Source organism: Cricetulus griseus, chromosome 2 (genome assembly GCF_003668045.3).
Source record: "Cricetulus griseus strain 17A/GY chromosome 2, alternate assembly CriGri-PICRH-1.0, whole genome shotgun sequence".
In the NCBI taxonomy this organism is placed as follows: domain Eukaryota; kingdom Metazoa; phylum Chordata; class Mammalia; order Rodentia; family Cricetidae; genus Cricetulus; species Cricetulus griseus.
The window spans coordinates 361,084,511-361,103,820 of record NC_048595.1 but is presented as its reverse complement, the minus strand read 5'-3'; the positions used below and the strand labels follow the sequence as shown (position 1 = coordinate 361,103,820).

Here is a 19,310-nt window from a genome sequence, read left to right as displayed (position 1 = left end):
TATCAGCAGAAACAATATTTTTATTTTCTTTAGAATTTCACACATGAGCACTGTATTTACATCATTTATACATCTTTTCCCTCTCCAATTCCTCCCATGTCCCCCAATTCTCTCTCAAATTTATGACTCTTTCCTTCTTCAATGATTATTGTTGAGTATATATGGATGAATACATCCTGTTGAGTTCATTTGGTATTGCTCATATGTGTATGTATTCAGGGATGACAGCTTGGAATTAAATAACTAATCAGAGGGCTGTCCTTGGAGAAGACAGATTCTTCCTCTCTCAATAGCCATTAATTGCCTGGAGCTCTTCATCTAGGGGTGAGGTCTTGTGAGACTTCTTCCATCCACACAGGCGTGTCACCTGGTGTTGGTCTTGTTTATAAGTATAACATCCCTGAAGTATATGGTTGACAGATGCCCTAGTCTTCTGGTTCTTACGGTCTTGCTGCCCCATTTCCCTCAGTGTACTCTACGTATGGAAAGCAAATAATGACAGCTGTGTGGAGGGAGGACCATCATTCATTGTGATTGCAAACTGGACCAGCTACAAATATATCATATGGTGATATACAGAAGGACTAAAAAAAACCCTTCCAATATTAGTACTGTATGTACATCATTTCTCCCCTCTATTTCCTCTTTCTAATCATCGTTTTCTTGAACTTACCGATTTTGACCAGGGCAAGATGAAAAAGTAGTTATAATTTATATTTCCCTAATTGCTAAGGATGCTGAACACTTTCACAGATATCTTTATTTCTTCTTTTGTGAATTCTCTGTTCAGATCTGTATCACAAGTTTTAAAATTTGATCATTTGTTTTCTTGATTCTCTTTTTTATTTATTAATTCAGGGCATGAGTCCCCTATCAGATTCAGAGTTGTGAGAATTCTCTCCCACTTTGTGGGCTTCCTCTTCACTTGGTGGAATGCCTTCTTTGCTGTATAGAAGTTTTTAGTTTTATGAGGTTCCATTTGTTAATTATTGGCTTTAGTTCCTGAACAAGTGGAGTTCTATTCAGAATGCCATTTCTTATCATTCCTATACTGTGTAGGGTACTGCTTATGCTTCTTCTAGCACTTTCAGGTTTATCATAAAGATCTCTGGTATATTTGGGGTTGATGTTTGTTTAGGGTGACAGATATGGGTCTTAATTTCATTCTTATGCATGTGAATCTCCAGTTTTCCCAGAACCATTTGTTGAAGATGCTGTATTTTTCACCAGTGTGTATTTATTTTTAGCATCTTTGTCAAATATCAGATAGCTGCAGATATGTGACAACATGTTGGTGGGTGGGTCATATATGCTCAGGTGCTGCTGGGTAGCAAGAGTAACTGCTAGTTTTCTATACACAGCATTGTAACAGTAATCAATAAGAAGTAATTTTATACTTCAAATTAGCTAGTAGACATGATGCCCATCTTCCCTCCCATCAGAATCCACACCCTTTCTGATTCTCATTGGAAAATAAATAGGCATCAAAAGAATAATATTAAAAAATAGGATAAAACAAAAAAAAAAAACAACTGGAATAAGACAAAACAGAGTGAGAGCACCAGGGAGGCATGGTAGTTCACGGGACGTTGGTACATGGGATGCTGGCATGGTGGTATATGAGATGCTGGCATGGAATGCTGGTGTGATGGTGCATGCCTGTAACCCCCACTCAGGAACTGAAGCCTCAGCTACACAGTGAGTATGAATACGTTATATGAAAAACATCTATTTTCAATAAAATAAAAAACAAATGTATTCAAAAATGCTTTTAAAATAGCTAGTAGATAGGAGTTTGAATACCAACACCAAGAAATGGCATACGCTTTGGGAGATGAGTATGTCAACTGTGCTGATGTGATTACTATAATTGCTTATGTGGACTAGAATATCATACTGTACCCTAAAGTATGTACAATTATCAATTGTTGAAACTATTAAAATTCTCTTTGGTTTCCTTGTCAGGTTTGGATTCTACTTAGAATGCTTCTACTACAGTTAGGTTGAGGATTGAAAATAGAAATTATTTGTCCTTTATAGGAAGAGAAAGACATAACAGGGATAAAAACCAGAAACCAATAAAATCAGGTGATGATGTCAATATAATTTACAAAAGGATTTTGCAAACAGGGTCCTATGAAGACCCACAGGATAATTCTCTTTATTACATCCCAAAGATCATGCTGAATATGGAGAACTACAGGATGAGATTTCAGCTCTTCTTTACCAGATCTCAGTGTCTTCCCTGTCTGGTCTCGCTATGTACCAAGGACTTGCTAACAAATAAAAACCACTTATTGCACTCATAGAAGGATTCCCATCAAAGGAGAAATGTCAGAAGACTGGCTTCCTCTGCCTAAAGTGTCATAGCCTCACTCTAGTCTCAGCCAGTTAAAATTATACTTCGAAAAATATGTTTTCTTGGTGAGTTGTATCTTAGGAACCCAGACAGCATAGGTCAGCCTCACTAGCAGAATGTATCCATAGTTCCTAGATTTCTTGGTCAGTTAGGGGCAACCACAGGCATCATGTATGCACAGGCAAACTCTACCTAAAGGAATTCCAGTGAACTAAAGAATGAATGAGGCAGGAATTGCTGCAAGATAAAGGGAGTGAATTTGCAGCAATGGGGAACAGTCTGACTTAAGATCCCATTTTTCCTTCCCGTGGAAGTCACAAGTTGTAAAATGTAGGAAGACAAACTAAGTTCGTATGCAGAATGTTTTCTCAAGCGGGTTTGATTTAATTGGGCTGCAGGATGGATAAAAAGCCTCCAAAAGTAACAATCCAATCCCAAGTTCCTCCACTGCTGTTGTGGTATGGCATGCACTGAACAGCACAAATTACTTTTTTGCTTTCAGGGTATATTCTTGACCGCTCCCAGCCTTTTGGGGATGGGGATGTGGTGGGAGAAAGATGGTGGAGATGGGGATTTAAAAACTCTAACTGTGAGCCAGAAGGGAAAGGATATTTCATGTTGTTTCTTAGGAATTCCAAAAGTGAGGGAGGCTCATTCATGTGGATTTCCGCAAGCACTGTACAGCATAGTGCTTGCATAGCTGAGACTGGGCAGAGTTGACGAGGCTTGTCAGCTGTGTTTGTGAGACAATACATTGTCTCCAGGCTCTGCTTGCAGACAATGGGAAGAGACTGCACACTTGTTTCAAAAAGGAGACTACCATAGGAGGCTTTTGCTACAAAGTATCAGGACAAAGGCATCCTGGGATATCTTTGGAGATAGACACTGGAGCTGGGCATACATTCCTCAGGATGGAAGGTGTGTTACTAGGGCAGCTCAGCATTACTGGATTCATTTGTATCCTTTTCTACATCTTGAGAGGACTGTAGCAGCACTATGTTTATCCTGAATTCTTCTCCTGCTGCTTCCCATCCTAGCCTAGGGAAACCAAAATCTGCTCTCTGCAGAAGCACCATTTCTGGCACATTAACATCTTTCTGCTAACTCTGCTGTCTTGGTTATTTGTTCGGTCACTCAGATGGGCTTGCTCACTGGAGAGTCTTCCCTTTCAAAGGGGCAGCTGGCCATGTCTGGAAGGAGTTTTGGTTGTTATAGTTGGTTGCTTCAGCTGGTTGTTACAGCTACTGGCATCTACTGATAGAGCCTAGGGATGCTGACAAACACTAACTTTGCACAGGACAGACCCAACATAGAGAATTATCCACTGCAAAAATGTTTTCAGTGTTATACCTGGAAACCCTGGTCCAATAGGCTAAGAAACCCTCTTGATGGTATGGAGTAGTGAGCAGTAAGGTAAAACCAAGTAAATTAAATCAGACATGTTTTTCAGTCTGTGAACTCCCAGAACTTAAACCACACCCTTGAGGTGCTATTAGCAGTGACGAAGAAGGAGAGGAATCTCAAGTATGGATGGAAACAGTGGGACTGTGCTGCCAATTGTCATGGGAATGTGCAACGTGTTGTTTCCGTGACAATCCTAGCATATGGTGGGGTGAGAGTGGAGTGAGACAAGGCTGCAACCAGCAGAAGTGACAGAAAGCAGCAGATGGCTAGAAAGGAAGTGGTATTAAGCAGCAAAATAAAACCAAAAAGAAAATTGTCATGTGAAGGGATGCACTCTCAGCCTGGACATATGGGGGAGGGCCTAGGCCTGGCCCAGGATGATGTGGTGGACTTTGGGGAGCTCCCATCAAGGGCCTACCCTGCCTGGGGAGTGGAGGGTAGATAGGGTGGGGGACAGGTGGGGGGTTGGGGGAAATGGTAGGGAGAGGGAGAAGGGATTGACATGTGAAGCAAGCTTGTTCGTAACTTGAACTAATAAAAATATTACAAAAAAGAAAATTGTCTGGAAAGAAGAAGGCAACTGTGACATTAAGACATGGAAACTTAAGCTCACCAACAGTGCCACAAAGGATAGAGTCACTAGGTAGTTATATATGTACAACCAAATTCATCTATTTAAATTATCACTCACAGACAAACACTGGGGACTCACTCAGAATGTTCAAACACAAGAACTTAAGTTTGGAAACCCAGCATGCACTGAAAAAAGCCAGGCATAGTGGCATCCACTTGCAATCCCCACACATGGGGAGGCAACAACAAAAGGATGTCTGGAGTTGGCTGACTCCATTGACTTTGCCAAATGGTTAAGCTATAGGTTCAGCGAGAAGCCTTTCTTTAAAAAGATGAGGCATTTAGGGTGGAGGGATAGTTCAGCTGTTAAAGGCTAGACTCACAACCAAAAAATATGAGGCATGCAATTGAGGGATCTGTGGCCTCCACATGTGTGTGTATACACACTCATACACAAACATGTATGTTTACATTTGAACACAATCGTGCCATACACATGCAAAAATATAAATATTGGTTTGTGTATCAAAAGCCTTAAGACATTCATTTAGTCTAGGTGTTTCAAGAAAGAGAAAAAATCGGTAAGAATTGATTAAAGAGGTAGGTGAGATTTGACTACACAGATGTTTACTACAGTTTACATGCGTGAAAATCTGGAAGCAACCCAAATTTTCTATAAGGCTTGGGTCAGCACACTATGGCATGAGTCCAGGATGAAATTTTCACTAGCTGTTCTGTTTCCCAGACTGAACGGCTGTTTGCCAGGAAGGAGACAGACCATGCTATATCAGGTCATAAGTGGCAGTAGAACAGTAGGTTTTCCCTACACTTGTCCCCATCACAGATGAACCAAGGCAGGTAGAGGAGAGGTTGCCTGAGTGCAGGTAAGAAGGGGCTGCATTCCTTGCAGAATTTATGAACAATGAAATGAATAAAAGGTCTAATAAATTGTGTAGGCATTGCTACACAACTTGAACAATGATACTTCTCTCAGAGAGATCTCCCACTGGATCTACTTCATACTCCATTGCTTTTGCTCACTAAGACGATGCTGAAGGGAATGTTAGAGAGGATCCAGGCTGTTCTGGGAAAGCCCTATACTTTTCAGAGTCCTCAGCAGCTGAGGTGCTGCTATGAAGCACAGGGCACCTGGAGATCAGTGATGTGTGCAGAGGGAAGGGGACGCTTGCCTTTTTTCTGGGTTTCTGTTTATGGACTGTGAATGTGAAGAGCTCTTGGACCAGGAAGAGGGGGCTCAGTATCCTAAAGGTAAGAGCTCTTAAAGATACATAGCATCTGCTCCTGAGAACTATAGGGTGGTGGTGTGCACCAGTTGGGAAGACTTACTAGACGAACATATGTGTCTGCACCCAACCAACAGAGTATCATTGTACTCCGAAGGGTTAAACAAAGCTATGGATGTATACAGAATGGAAAACATGCAAATCGATGGGTGTATGAACTGTAAACTGTGTTCCCACAGGCAAGGATACTGTGTATACATGCTTATTTCTTCTTGTAGTGTGTTTCTACTTTGCCTACATACTATTTACATATGATGGGTCTATATACAATCATCCCTTAGTGGTTTGGATGTGGTATCAGTTCCAGGACTCTCAGCGGATGGCAAAGTCCATGCTCAAATTCCCACACAAAAATGATGTAGTGTTTGCATATAACCTGTGCATATAAATCATCTCAAGATCATTATTGTATATAACATTGTATAAATTATGTGTACTAGTGGCTATACTGTATTATTTCAGGAATAATGTAACAGTCTGAATGTGTTTGGAACAGATTTTTTTTCTGAGTATTTTGTCTGTTGTTGGTTGCATCTGCCAATACAGTATGCAGAGGTGGAAACTATTTGGATTTCTTTTCATAATTAACATTTGTTTTGTCTGAGAGGAAACACTGTCAAGTGAATTCAAATCTCAAGTGTAACATTTTGGATGTACATTCACATTTGTGCCTTGAGATATTGCATGCTATTTAGTAACAGAGTCTCATTCTCAGGCCAATATCATACACATGACTGGGTAGACTTCCAAAAGACTGAAGCCCAGTACTAAAATAGCAAGGATTCAAGAAAGTGTGGCAGGTAATGGGGTACATGGTAGCATTCAAAATGCTATGCTAATCCCTTGAGGCCAAATATTCCTTTATTCCAGTATGATATAAAATAGCATTTGCAAGGATGATTTGACACACATGTTCACTGCATGCATGCAATTCTAAGGTATGTATGTATGTATGCATGTATATATGTATGTATTAAAATGTGCACGTGAGTGTGTGTGGGGATGGGTGGGTGGGTTTGTATGTCTGTGTCAGGTGTGTGTGTGCAAATGTATGTAGACCAGAGGATAAATAACTTCAGGTGTTGTTTTTAAGGCACAACCCATCTTTTAATTTTTTTAAGATAGTGTCTTTCTGCCCGGGAAGAACATGTATGTAGTCTAGGGATTCCATCTCCCCATCCCAAGTGCTGGAATTGGAAGGAGACACTGCCATGCTCAGCTTCTTATTTAACATGGACTCTAGAGAGAGAACTCAGTATTTTATTGACTAAGTCATCTCCCCAGCCCACACCTTCTAAGCTCTTACATGGCAATAATGTAGAAGTAGAATGTGCACTGGATTAGGTTTCTTGACAATTCCTGATGTTGATTATCAATGTGATATCATGCAGTGGAGATGAAAACCCAGGAAGGAGAAGATCGTGCGAATGCTGTCTCACAGCCACATGGATACAAAATCTCTTCAGGAAAGAAAAAAATGAGTCTGGACAAATCCTGGCTGTGAACACCCACTTAAAACCAAGACCCCAGCAAGTCCTAGAGGCACCAGAGGCCACAATTGATGGCTATATAGTAGAACTGGTGCCAGGTGTTAGATGAAAGTCACATATGGGAATAAGATCCACACAGATCTCCTGTCCATCCTCTGCAGGACTCACTGACATGTCCAACTAGAGACTATGAGAGGAGTCTAACTAAATAAAGAGATGGAGGAGATTAGGGACCAGTGGGCATTTTTACACGGGGTTGGTTTGCAAGTGTGGAGCTGAGGTTTGATTTGGTTATGAGGAATTATTTTCCCAGTGAAATAGTGGGATCCCAAGGAGAGTTTCACAGAGGAAACTTTTCACTAACCTAAATATTTAGCATCTATAGCCAAAGGAGGACATCCACAAAAAGCAATATATTATCTCTTACATTGATAAGGATGCAATAGAAGATGATCACAAGAGAAGATCTATTCTATTTAAATGCTGGGTCAGATTCATGTTTGGAATTTGATCAATTTCCTGTCACTCGTTTGAACACATACCTGACCTTTCATCTCTTTGAGAGGAGCACTTCCTGGTGATAGGGGATCTGAGCTCTAGAGTGCCCTGTTGTTTTGCTTGCTTTATCTCAGCAGTTTTCTCCTGGTGTCAGGCTCACACTGAGTGAGACCTAGGTCTGCTTGGCTTGCAGCCAATAGTAGGACAGTGTGGTGTGACCCTTCAGCTATGATGGAGCAGAACCATCAGTGTTCTGTTACCAGTTCCTTGGCCACATGCCAAGTTGAAAAACAAACCCCAGAGAGCTCCTTTGTACAAAAGGGGAAATTTATTAATTTTGTCTTCAACTTTTTCAGGTTTTCCCATTGCCCTGAGAGGCTAGATTGTCATCACAAAACTGAACTGTGGGACAGAGAGACTCCTGATGGGCTGTCACTTTGGGAAGTTTTATCCAGAAAGCGACACCAGGAACTACCAGCTTTGTGGTTCAACAACAGACTCTGAGCAGAGTCAGCTGACAAGAGCTTTCACAAGAGAGGGCAAAGCACACACTTTCCACATAGGTCTGTTCTCAGGTCGACAGTTCAGCTATGTTTCCATTGCAACCACTTAATTAAATGAAATAAAAAATGTGACATACCTCCATAGGGGTAATGTACATTTCCCTGAATTACCCCTATCAAGGAAATAAAAGAAAACATTTCTGAGATTTTATAACTAAATCTGACTTGCAGAATGGCACAGGTTCTTCTAATGTTTAAAATGCAAATGCTTTTTTTTTATTGTTTTAGACTATATATCACTATGCAGCCTTGGCGGGCCGGGAAGGTGATGTGTAGACCAGGCTGGCGTCAAACACAGAGACCCACTTGCCTCTGCCTCCCAAGTGCTGTGGTTAAAGGAGCGCACTACCATACCTGGCTCACTAAAGCCAAACTAAAGGGTGGATGCCAATGTCTAGAAAACAGCACGCTTCAGGGCCATCATTAAACCAATTGTGATGTCATGACTCGGTTTCCTGGTCAGTATCTGGCTCCTCCGTAGTGGGAGATCTTTGTTGTGGATACAAACCCTTTGGTTTTATATAGGCCTTTCTGCATTTCTCTGAGGTATCTTAAATATAACAGAAAGAGTCGTGCGTTTTTATAGTAATACATGGAGTTCACTACCCAGGACCTTTTGGAATTATAATTATATTGTAGTATTGGGCATCTGATCCAGGGCCTTATGCCTCCTGGGAAACTTTCTACAGCTGAACAATATCCCAACATCTTGGTTTTGTTTAGAGACAGGGTGTTACAATGTGGGCGAGGCTGTATTTGAACTCATGACTATCCTCCTGCCTCAGACTCGAAATGGTTGGGATTACAGGTATGTACCACAGGTACCTAGCTTGAACATTACTTTCAAATGACATTGCTAAGTGTGACCAGAGCCAGTCAACCTTGGACCTCATTGTATTTTTCTAGAATATTTTGCACACACATACATTTTATTTTTCATACAACATGCATATCATGAAATTGAGGAAGGTTCATCTGTATCTTCGTTATCTATGTACGTATATTTGTATACATAATGTCTTCTACTGCTTTTTAAAGCTTGTATTATGTATTTTCTTCAAACCACTAACTACTCCTTAAAAACCCATGTATGAGGAGTGGCAGTGTGGCTGGGGCTGAGCATGTGTCCAGCACACACGGCGGCTAAGAGCAAATGCAAGGCAGAACCAACTCCTGACTTTGGGGCGTAATGATCCTGGGGTCAGATGATATTTTGGCCATCTTTGAAGCCACATATGTAGAACTCCCTGGATGATTCTAGGAAAATTTGGGAATTTCCAGGCAGAAGGTAGTTTGCTGTTCTGGAACCAGAGAAGACAACTATGCTTTGTCCTACAGAGCCCTTGGGACAACTGCATTTCTCAGCCTCCTATACCCTTGTAAAAGTGATAAACTGGGCCCTGATCCTACCCTAATTCCTGTAGGCTCCTTCACTCCTGTTTCTGAACGGTGGCCTCATCCCCTTGTGCAAAGCCCTACAGGACACACCTGGGGAAATCAGTGCTTAGTCTGACCTGGAGAAGCTGGACTGGTCCCAGCGGCAGCACCATAGACCACAGTTCTCCCCCTTGCAGACAGCATGAGGCCCCCAAGCCTTGCCTAAAACCCTCATTTATTTTATATTCTGTGGTAACCATTTTCAGTCTTTGGACCCTCACCAGTTTTTTTCTTTCTCCCACCAGTCTGTAACTGCAAGATTATTTAAAAAACATACTGAAATTTACAAAATATAGTGGAAGGTTTTCCAAACAATCATAAGTGTCAGTTTACATCCCCAATTAAGTTTGATATTGAAGTTTTGGAACTTCCATATAGTTTTTGTATATATTTAGCCCATGGTGAAAATCTAAAACCAAAACCTAAACCAAATCAAACAAAACAACCCTCCTCCAAACCCAACTCAACAACCAAACAAATAAACAAACAACAACAAAAACAGCAACAACAACAAAAAACCAAACCAAACCTATGATTTGGTTGATATCTGAAGCTGAAGTCTTTGTAGACAACATCATTCCACTGCATCTTTTAGAGGTTTTTAGCAAAACATTCTTCAAGAAAATTCTTAGGAAAAAATGGGAGCAATGAAGTATGAACAATTTTATGTTGACTTTTGGCAAAAATCATAAAATTATACGAATGGCTTTTATCATTCTCATCAGTGTTGAAAAGTTGAAAATATCATAGTGTGTGGCTACAAGCACAGTGTGAAGGCTGCGATGTCCTTCTCTTCGGACCTTCACAGGGAGGCTCACAACCTGAGAGAGGGTTGTGACTGAGTGAGGCCCACATTGTTCCTTCTCTTCTGGGTACTCACTTCTCTGAACCCAGTCAACACTGATCCCCTCTGCCATCCAAGAGTTCATAAGGGACATCCAGGAAGAGCTGGGATGGTTCTGTGTCAGGTCAGGATTTTATGAAGCAAGACACTAGTGTCAAACCAGAGGCTCAGGCAAAAGGTGTAGCTGCTCAAACCTGGGGGTGAAGCCAGTCATGGGAGTGGGTGCTACATCACTCAAGAGCTCCCTCTATTAAGACTGATAGTTTAGAGTTGTTTCCTAAATGTACCTTGTAGATTTGCCTGGTGAATCTCAGCGGTCCAGCCTTTAATGCTTTCCCAGCACCTTCCTATGGTGGTGAGAGATGCTGTCTCCCCTGCATCTTTATGCCATAGCTGTTGTTTCCAGGGGAAAGATGTGTGGGCCCTGAGGTCACAGAGCATGGCTACAGACAGGGAGAACCCATTGTGTTCGCCTAAGTTCCTGTTTTAGTTGGCTCAAGGGGAGACTGTGAAGAACTGTATATTATGGCTTCCTGATATCCTAGCTCAGTACTGAAGGATGATGAGGCAGCTAACATAACTCCAGCATTCAAATATTCAGTGAACAGGGATGAGATGCCCTCTGCAGCCCTGTGGTGGGAGGGTATTAAGTAGCTGGATTAATATTCACAGTTCAGTCCTTCAATTCATTTGGGAAGAAGATCATAGATGCAAAGCTCTGACTTGTGACAGAGGAAAAGGCAGAACTGGGGATCAGATCTCAGAGTGGGAAGGATCTGCCCAGGCTATGTAGCATGGCCCTTTCAGAGGCATGGGTAAGCAGGACATGCAAGTCCAGGTGAGGGAAGCACCTGGGAAAATCTCAGGGGCTGCACAAAGCTGATAGTCACCACTGTTGTCTTGGATTCAAAATGTGGCTGTGGGCCCTATGTCTCCTTAGTAGACACTTCTTCAGGTCAATCAAGTCATGGGTTGCTAAAATTCCCATCAATTGGATGCATTACTACAGTGTCCAGGAGAAGCTGGCCATGTGACCTTAGTGTCCAGAGAAGGACACTGGATGTGTGACTGCTGACTGTGAAACTTTCCCGTCTGAGAGAAGGTGGACACGCTGTACAGAGTTGAGGGGAATGCTGGAGGCTTGGTGTCCATCAGAGAGGTGCAGTGTCTAGAAACAGCCTCCTCCAGTGCAGAATTCTCAGCTGCTTGTAGATGGGCAGCTCCACCCTGCCTTGTCCTAGAGGCACTGGGTGTGAGGGCTTTTATACCCCAGGGACCCCAGGAATAGACTGTTGCTCACCACCAGCTTGAGGTGAGCTGCCTAATGGCTTTCATGGTGCAGCAGGGAAACCTTCCTACAGGTGTCTACCATGCAGAGCACCCTATGTTGAGGAGGCTGCCTTCTTCAGCTGCAGTGTTCTGAACCTACTAAAATTGTTCTCCAAGACCAAAATTCTGACATCATCGAGTTGTAAAGCCCATGAATTCTCATCCCCACTTCCCAAGGTTAAATAAGACAATAATAACCAACCCTTCTGAAACTTGCCGTCAAACATATACTGTATATCATGTCTCCTCTGTCAGCTTCCCTGTTTCCCTGCCTTTTCCTGTCCTGGGCATTCTATCACCTTCATGGTAGCCACCTTTACTATCTCTAAAGAGGACTCAATGCATTTGTCACCCAACGTACAAGCAGCAGTACCTGCCTCTACCGACACTCTAGGAACTGGGTCACTGGAGTATGCCGATGGTTTTTTCTTTACTTTGGAAGTTTCTATTCAGCCTGAATTGGAAGACAGGAAAATCATGCAGACATGCTAGTGGTTTCACCATACACTGTAAATGCAGAGCCCTGTATATTGATGCAGCTTTTAGTATCTTAGTGAGGAAGGGGATAATTGCATGCAGCTGTGAGCATGTAGCATCACCTGATCCTGGGATTTCTTTTTCTTCTTCTTCTTGCCCCAGCACCCGGAACTCTCCGCATCCTTGCCATTGGCCTCCCCACAGAGCAGCCCGTCCAGCTCATCTGTGCCCATGTGCTGTCCCTGAGACGTTTCTGCTGCTAGTCGGTATGAGAGGTTCCTCAAGATGCAAACACAGTTTTCAACGGTCTGTAGCATCATCAAAAGAAAAAAGGAAACAGAGGAGTGAGTGCAAGCCAATCAACAGATGCCCCACCCTGAAAAGGCAGGGAGGAGTGAGTGCAAGCCAATCAGCAAACAGCTCGGCCCTGGAAAGGCAATCTCCATGGACACATTGGTCCTCACTGCATTTAGCTCCTGCTTTCAAGGGCTCCACTAACAGCTGCAACAGGAAGAATCTGGATAAGCTTGGAGGGTCCTAAGTCCCATTTCTCACTTAAGGGGCAAAAGTCATCAAAGCTAGGCACTTTAACAAACACCAGCATGTCCATGGTCATCCCTGTCGAGGACAAAACATATAGGGCAACAAGGGAGTTGAGAGAGATGGGGTGATACTCATTTGTCCTTTGCACTTGACCTTTGACCCTCTGCAGAAAGTGCTTCCCTGAAAGAAAGCTGACTTAAAAAAATACTTTTTATTTACTGTGTATGTGTTTGTGTGTCTGAGTATTTCTGCCTATGTATGTGTGTCTATGCATGCCACAGCGCACATGTGGAGGTCAGAAGACAACTTTATGGAGAAGTATCTTCCCTTCTGCGGTGTGTTCTGTGGGTCAGAGACCTGTTGCCAGCAACCCTATGCAGCACACATGTTTACTGGCTGAGCCTTATCACTGGGCCTTGAAATTGGCCTTTTAAATTTTGCTCTGGACTTAAGAAATGGGGCTGGGGTGGGGTAGGATAGAGAAATAAAATACTCATTTTAAGAAAGGGAAAACAGTATGGGGAAGGAACACCCCATTCCCCAATTTTATTTTGTAAACAAATCCTTGCACCTTGTCGATCATGTTTCAGAGACCCACTATGTGGCTACTAAACACAGGAAACATAGTTTATTTCATACTGCAGAGGGAAGAGGGTGGGTGAAGCCAACTTGAAGTAGCTCACTGTTGAAAGCCATCCCTCTCCAGTCTGAGGTCAGTGCCAGAACAGGCAGAGGCCATGTGACTCAAATCCTGGCCTGCTGACCTTACTTTCAGGATACTTGTAAAGGGTAGTCTGTGCTCTTTACCTGTTTAGGGGTGGTGTGACTGTCACAAAAAAGCAGTTCTCAGGACACACTCGGGCCCATGACATCCTTAGCTATTTTTTTCAGCTTGCCAAAGTTTTATGGCTGCTAATCCCACAGGCTTTGAGCCAACTCGATTTTCTGTTTTGAGCATCCTTTGCACATCAGGAAAGGAAGCCGGCATGAAAGCAGGTAAGCACAGGAGGACACATGAAAGGCAGACACGTCTCTCCTTGAAAGGGAAATGTTATGGCACAAGCCAGGACAATTTTCAAATCATCTCAAATGGATGCCTCTTCCATCAAGTACTCCAGAGAATAAGCTTTCTCCTTATCTTGTTGTTTGTCTCCCCTGGGGCTCTGCGGTTCCTCTAATAGGACTAAGGAGACTAAATCTGGAGCTTCAAGGAGTGCTTTATAATCACTCTGCATTTAGTGAGGTGGTATGGGGAGAGGCTGGAGAGAAAGAGGGAGCAGGGAGGGTAGGAAGGAGAGAGCCCAGAGAGGGGAAAGTGTGCCTCTTACAAAGCTTCCTGGAGCTGGGCAGTCTGGCTGGAGTTAGTAGGTACCCAGCTCAAGAGCATTCCTCAAAAGGGAATGAGGAAAAAAAAGAGACGAGCGACACTAGCAGAAGGCATATGACGTCTGGTGGCTATGTTTGTGCCATCCATTACTGTCAACAGCACTTTTTAGTGCTCTTCTTGGTCACCAGGGTCATTCTGACTCCTTATTTTCTATTAGAACAGGCTAATTTGTGGAGGGCTCCACCATATGTTATCCATTCAATAAACTGTCCCAATTACAGGAGCAGAGCTGAGAGCTTGCATGGAATCCAGGCTCTTACTCATTAACTTCTTTGGCCTTATAGAGAATGTGCACTCGTGTTTCCCCCTCTAACTTGTCATCATGAAAGCTCAGAAGCAGCCAAGCTGAGGGCTGAGTGGAAAATTATGGTGCAATAATAATATGTTAAAAGTCAATAGAACGGTCCAGCCAGCAAAGCATGGTGGAGTGATTTATCACACTGGATGGAGCCCTTCAGCAGTCAGGGCATGTGGTTCTGATGGTCCTTCTTGTCACAAGTTGAGGGCACTCAGGTACAGTGCTCTAGAGAGTGATGGAGAGGGCCCTGGATATGGGCCCTGTTCAGATGCCCAGCTCAGCACACTCTCTATGCATCAGGTATACTCCAAGTCTTCTCTCTCCAGCCTGGAGAAGCCCCCCCCCCCCGTTTCTACTTCATCTTTTAGAAAAAAAACATGGACACCAAAACAGATCATCTCCCAGGTCTCGCAGGAGTCTTAGGCAACTGCTCATCCAAACAGTCAGACAACTCTATGCCACAGAGTATTTCTGGTGCCCAAGCCCCATGCCTAAAAACTGCCTAAACCTCCAGAGAAGGGAGCAAGGGAACTTGGTGGAGACACAAGGTGGTGGCTTTTATTTTATTCACCAGCAAGGTCCAGATGGTGGGAAAGCTGTTTTGTATTTGCCAGGCTCACAGACTTAGCATCTCCACATCTCAGCCTTTTGTTACTGTGAATACTAAAATACTCAGCATGGCCACAGCAGTGAACTATCTACATGAGCTCTTTCATAACTCAAGTGTCTATCACACTAACAGGCTCCTGTAAATACTCAAGATTTCTTGGCTGGTCACAATTTTAGGGATTTAATTTTCCTGCCAACAATATTGAAAGGTCTACAATGGTTATTAAAAGCTTTTAAAGAATGGGATGCTTAGGTCTTGATTATGTAACAAGAGATTAGTAGTATATGGTTCATGTCTGGCCTTCTGCATAGTGAGCAGTGATGATGGGAGGACAATGGTGTGTACAATTATCTGTAGCCAGTGTTCACAGGGTCATACTCTGGCAAGACAACTTTAGCCCAAATCTTCAGGGTGACAGGGTCAGACATCAGTAGAATTTTCTAAGTTTCTTAGTAACTGTAATGTATAGTCAAAGTTGAGAAGGGTTATGCCAACTCACCCATAAAGCTAATGAATGTCTAAGCACACTGAACTATTAAATAAGATTTATTTCTATTTTATGTGCATGATTGTTTCATTGCATGTAAGTATGTGTACCATGTGTATGCCTGAAGCTGGCAAAATCCAGGTGAAGGCACTGGATCCCCTGGAACTGGATATATATATATATATATATATATATATATTATATATATATATATATATGCCGCAGTGTGGGATCTGGAGACTGAACTAGGGCCTCTGCAAGAGCAGGCAGTACTCTTAACTGCTGAGCTGCCTCTCCAGCCCCAAATTATTGTTCTTTTGTTGTTGTCTTATTTTGAGACAAGGTTTCATGGAACCCAGGCTCACACTGAACTCAGTGTGGCTGTGGATGGCCATGGACTTCTGATCTTCCAGCCTTCACTTACCTAGTGCTGGAATTCACGTTTGTGCCACCCCACACCATTTATGTGGTGCTGGGGCTTGAACACAGGGCCCCCTGAAGCACCATAAGTGTACACCATACAAATCGAACCCACACATTTTACAACTATATTGCCTTATGCACACTTCCTAAGTCATACATTTCAAAGCTCCATCTCAGGCAGGACTTTAGCCCACAGTATCATCTGACCATGACTCGTTCTTACATGGATAAATAAATACTTGAGGCCAGTGTTTGGATATGGAGGGTGGTAATGGGGTCCCAGAAATTGTCTTCACCAGTTGTTCCAGAGGCAACTCTGATAAAGAGTTAATGCTGGAAACCATGGAGTCAAAGCAGTGGCTCATGTTGATGCTAGCTGAGCTCCTCATAGGACATGTTCCATGTCTGGAGACACTGTTGTTTGGTACTATGGATGAGAATTCCTGAAGCGAATATGGCTGCAGGGGCTGACTGACTAAAACTTCCATGACTGTGGAGTGTTTTCAAAGTTACAGATCCAGAGTCTAATCAGAACTTATTATGGGTAATCTTTAACTTACTAAATAATCAATTTTTACCCTCTTGGTCCCTCCAACCATCACATCTAACATCCTATTACAGTCCAGACCTTTTGGAATGTATTCACAGAACTCTACCTTTCTACCAACTAAACAGCATCTAAGGCCTAAAATAAAGTTCTTTCCATTTTATTGTAACCCACCTCCTCTGATGTTCCCACCAATGCATTTTAAAAGAACTTTGTGGAACTGATTTTTATGTTGAAAAATTAGAACTTGGAGTAACCTAAATCCATGTTCCCAGACCATGGTCACTAAAATCTGGCTCCACAATAAACTCTGTCTTATGCCCTTTGAGTTGACATGTGTTTTTGTGTCAACTGTACCATGGTGGTAGACAGGTGTGGGGGAAACTGCTGGCACCTAGTGTGTACATGGAGGCCAGAGAGGGTGTTCAACAAGACCAATACAAGGCTCTCATAACAAAGCCTTGCTCTACACCAAATGTCTATAATAGCAGCTCCAGGGAAGTCCTGGTTAAAGAGTGACATTTGTCACATGCATGATTTTTAAAAGTATAGGTGACATATGGCTATATATTAGGATACTACAAGATTACAAGTTTCCAATTGTTGGGACTAACTAATTTAAGAGAGACAGAACAAAATACCTCAACTACCTGAGAAGCCCACCTAATGACTAATTCTCTTTGAGTTTGTGAACTAACACAGTGCAGTGACATTGAGACATAGCATGCTGGAAGCATTGATTGAACATTTTGGAAATTTAAAAAAGGTTATTCAGGCACTTAAAAACAGTCCTTAGTATAATTTATATAATTAGTTATTAAAGTTTAATTCACATGAATTTATAATTATTCAAATTTCAGTGTCTGTAAAGTAGATTATTATTTTTTTTTAAAGTGCAAGCTGGAGGATCAGATTTGTGAAAGTTTATTCATTTGGGACACCCATAGTATGACTTACTTGCAATAATCTAAATTTCACTTTAACTTACTGAATTTCCAAAATCAGCAGCTTTCAAATGCTGATTCTAAGCCACAGTGAGCATCGCTTTAGATGTTGGGTCAATGCTGGAGTTCTACCACAACAGAGCTCAGAATGTAAGTGTGAAACAGCGTGATAGCTTCCCAGGCTAGCCGTCCTTTAATCCCCGGAGCACCTGGAATCACTAGGAATCTGAATCTATGCAAACACCACCAACCTTGCTATCGATCTCACTGCTTCCCAGCGCAGACTGAATCACATACAGCAGGGCATCCGTGAGCCCATCACACTCCCGCATCCTTCGGCGGGCCTCCTCTCCAGCTGAACTTACATTCCTGCAAAGCAAAGGGACACCTCAGTGACCGTCAGATGGCTGCCAAGAGACCACCCTATCAGAAGGAAGCTCTTTTCCTTGTTTACAATATTGAATGGGTGTTAGTATTCAGACATCTATACCGGACTGTCCTTGGAGTTCTGACAGGATACACCCTCAGCTGCAGCCACTAAGAACACCACCTGTGCACATTCACTATGTTCCCTTTTAAAAGGGCCTGCCCACCTCCCATATTCTCTCTCTCTCTCTCTCTCTCTCTCTCTCTCTCTCTCTCTCTCTCTCTCCTCCCTCCCTCCTCCCTCCTCTCCCTCTCCCTCTCTCTGCTTCTCTGCTTCTCTCTCTCTCTCTCTCTCTCTCTCTCTCTCTCTCTCTCTCCCTCTCTCCCTCTCTCTCTCTACCCCCCTTCTCTCTGTCTCTTCTGCTGTTCCTATCCCCAGAGGCCAGTTTCCCTTCTCTCCTCCCCACTTTTCCCATTCACTTTCCCCTAATAAAAAAAAGAAAACCAAAAATCCCTCCACCCAAGTTCTGTCTCATGGTGTATTTCTCTCCTGCGCTGCTTTTTAAATCACAACAACAAAAGTGTAGCTTTGGCAAGTAGACATGGTTTCAACAAACACATCTTGGATCCAATTCATAAGCATCTACTGCAACTTGTTAAAGTGAGAATGCAGGATTCCCAACATGATGTGTCAGAGTCCCAGGACTCTTGAGAATTAGAGACTTGTAGAAACTTCAGAGGTTTACTTCATTTACAATTGAAGAGGGAATTGGAAGCTTTTGAAATCTTCTTTAAGAAATCTCAAGTATTCTCACAGAGCTTCCAACTTACTAAATATCATATACCTTCCATTGCCCTGCCAGAAGTATACTTGTAGGAATTCATTCTAGGGACATCACCTTTCTGTGTCATCGGATATGTCCGACATAGCCCATAGGAAAGAAGTGTACAGCACTCTTCCCCATGTTGCATACCCTGAGCTAAAGGCCACAGAGAGCCTGTTGTAATACCCCACAAGACTAAGAAGCAGACAGACATTCTTCTAACTCTACAAAAGACATGTGGTGTCCTAGTAGATGGGGAACCATATTATTAGAGAGAGTCTTCAGGAATGCTGTTTATTTATTCTGTCACCCAAAATGTTCTTCTATCAATATTTATGATTCAGCCTCAATAGAGATTTCTTTTTGCCATGACTATTGACAACACATAAAGAATGCTGGAAGAGGTGAATCCATGGGAGGCACAGCATTAGAGCACAAGGGAAATGAAGGAAAGAGAAAGATAGTGCATTGGTTCTCAAGTCTGGGAATCCTGATGATGACTTTGAAGGCAACTAGCATGGAGTGTTGCACTCTACTCTGAAGTCTGAATCAAAAAGCTTGGATGGAGGTGGATAACATACACCTTGTGGATAATGTAAAACA

The 19,310-nt window shown here is 42.7% G+C and overlaps 1 protein-coding gene across 2 annotated transcripts in view; it reads right to left on the bottom strand.

Moving 5' to 3' along the window:
- Ctnnd2 (catenin delta 2) overlaps positions 1–19,310 on the bottom strand; it is a 654,324-nt gene that overhangs the window by 104,465 nt on the left and 530,549 nt on the right. For both annotated transcript variants that reach the window (XM_035439156.1, XM_035439157.1), the window contains 2 exons: positions 17,769–17,886; positions 12,401–12,586 (listed from right to left, as the gene is read on the bottom strand). In XM_035439156.1, the coding sequence (XP_035295047.1) occupies positions 12,401–12,586; positions 17,769–17,886 (304 nt within the window). The remainder of the gene's footprint in view (positions 1–12,400; positions 12,587–17,768; positions 17,887–19,310) is intronic.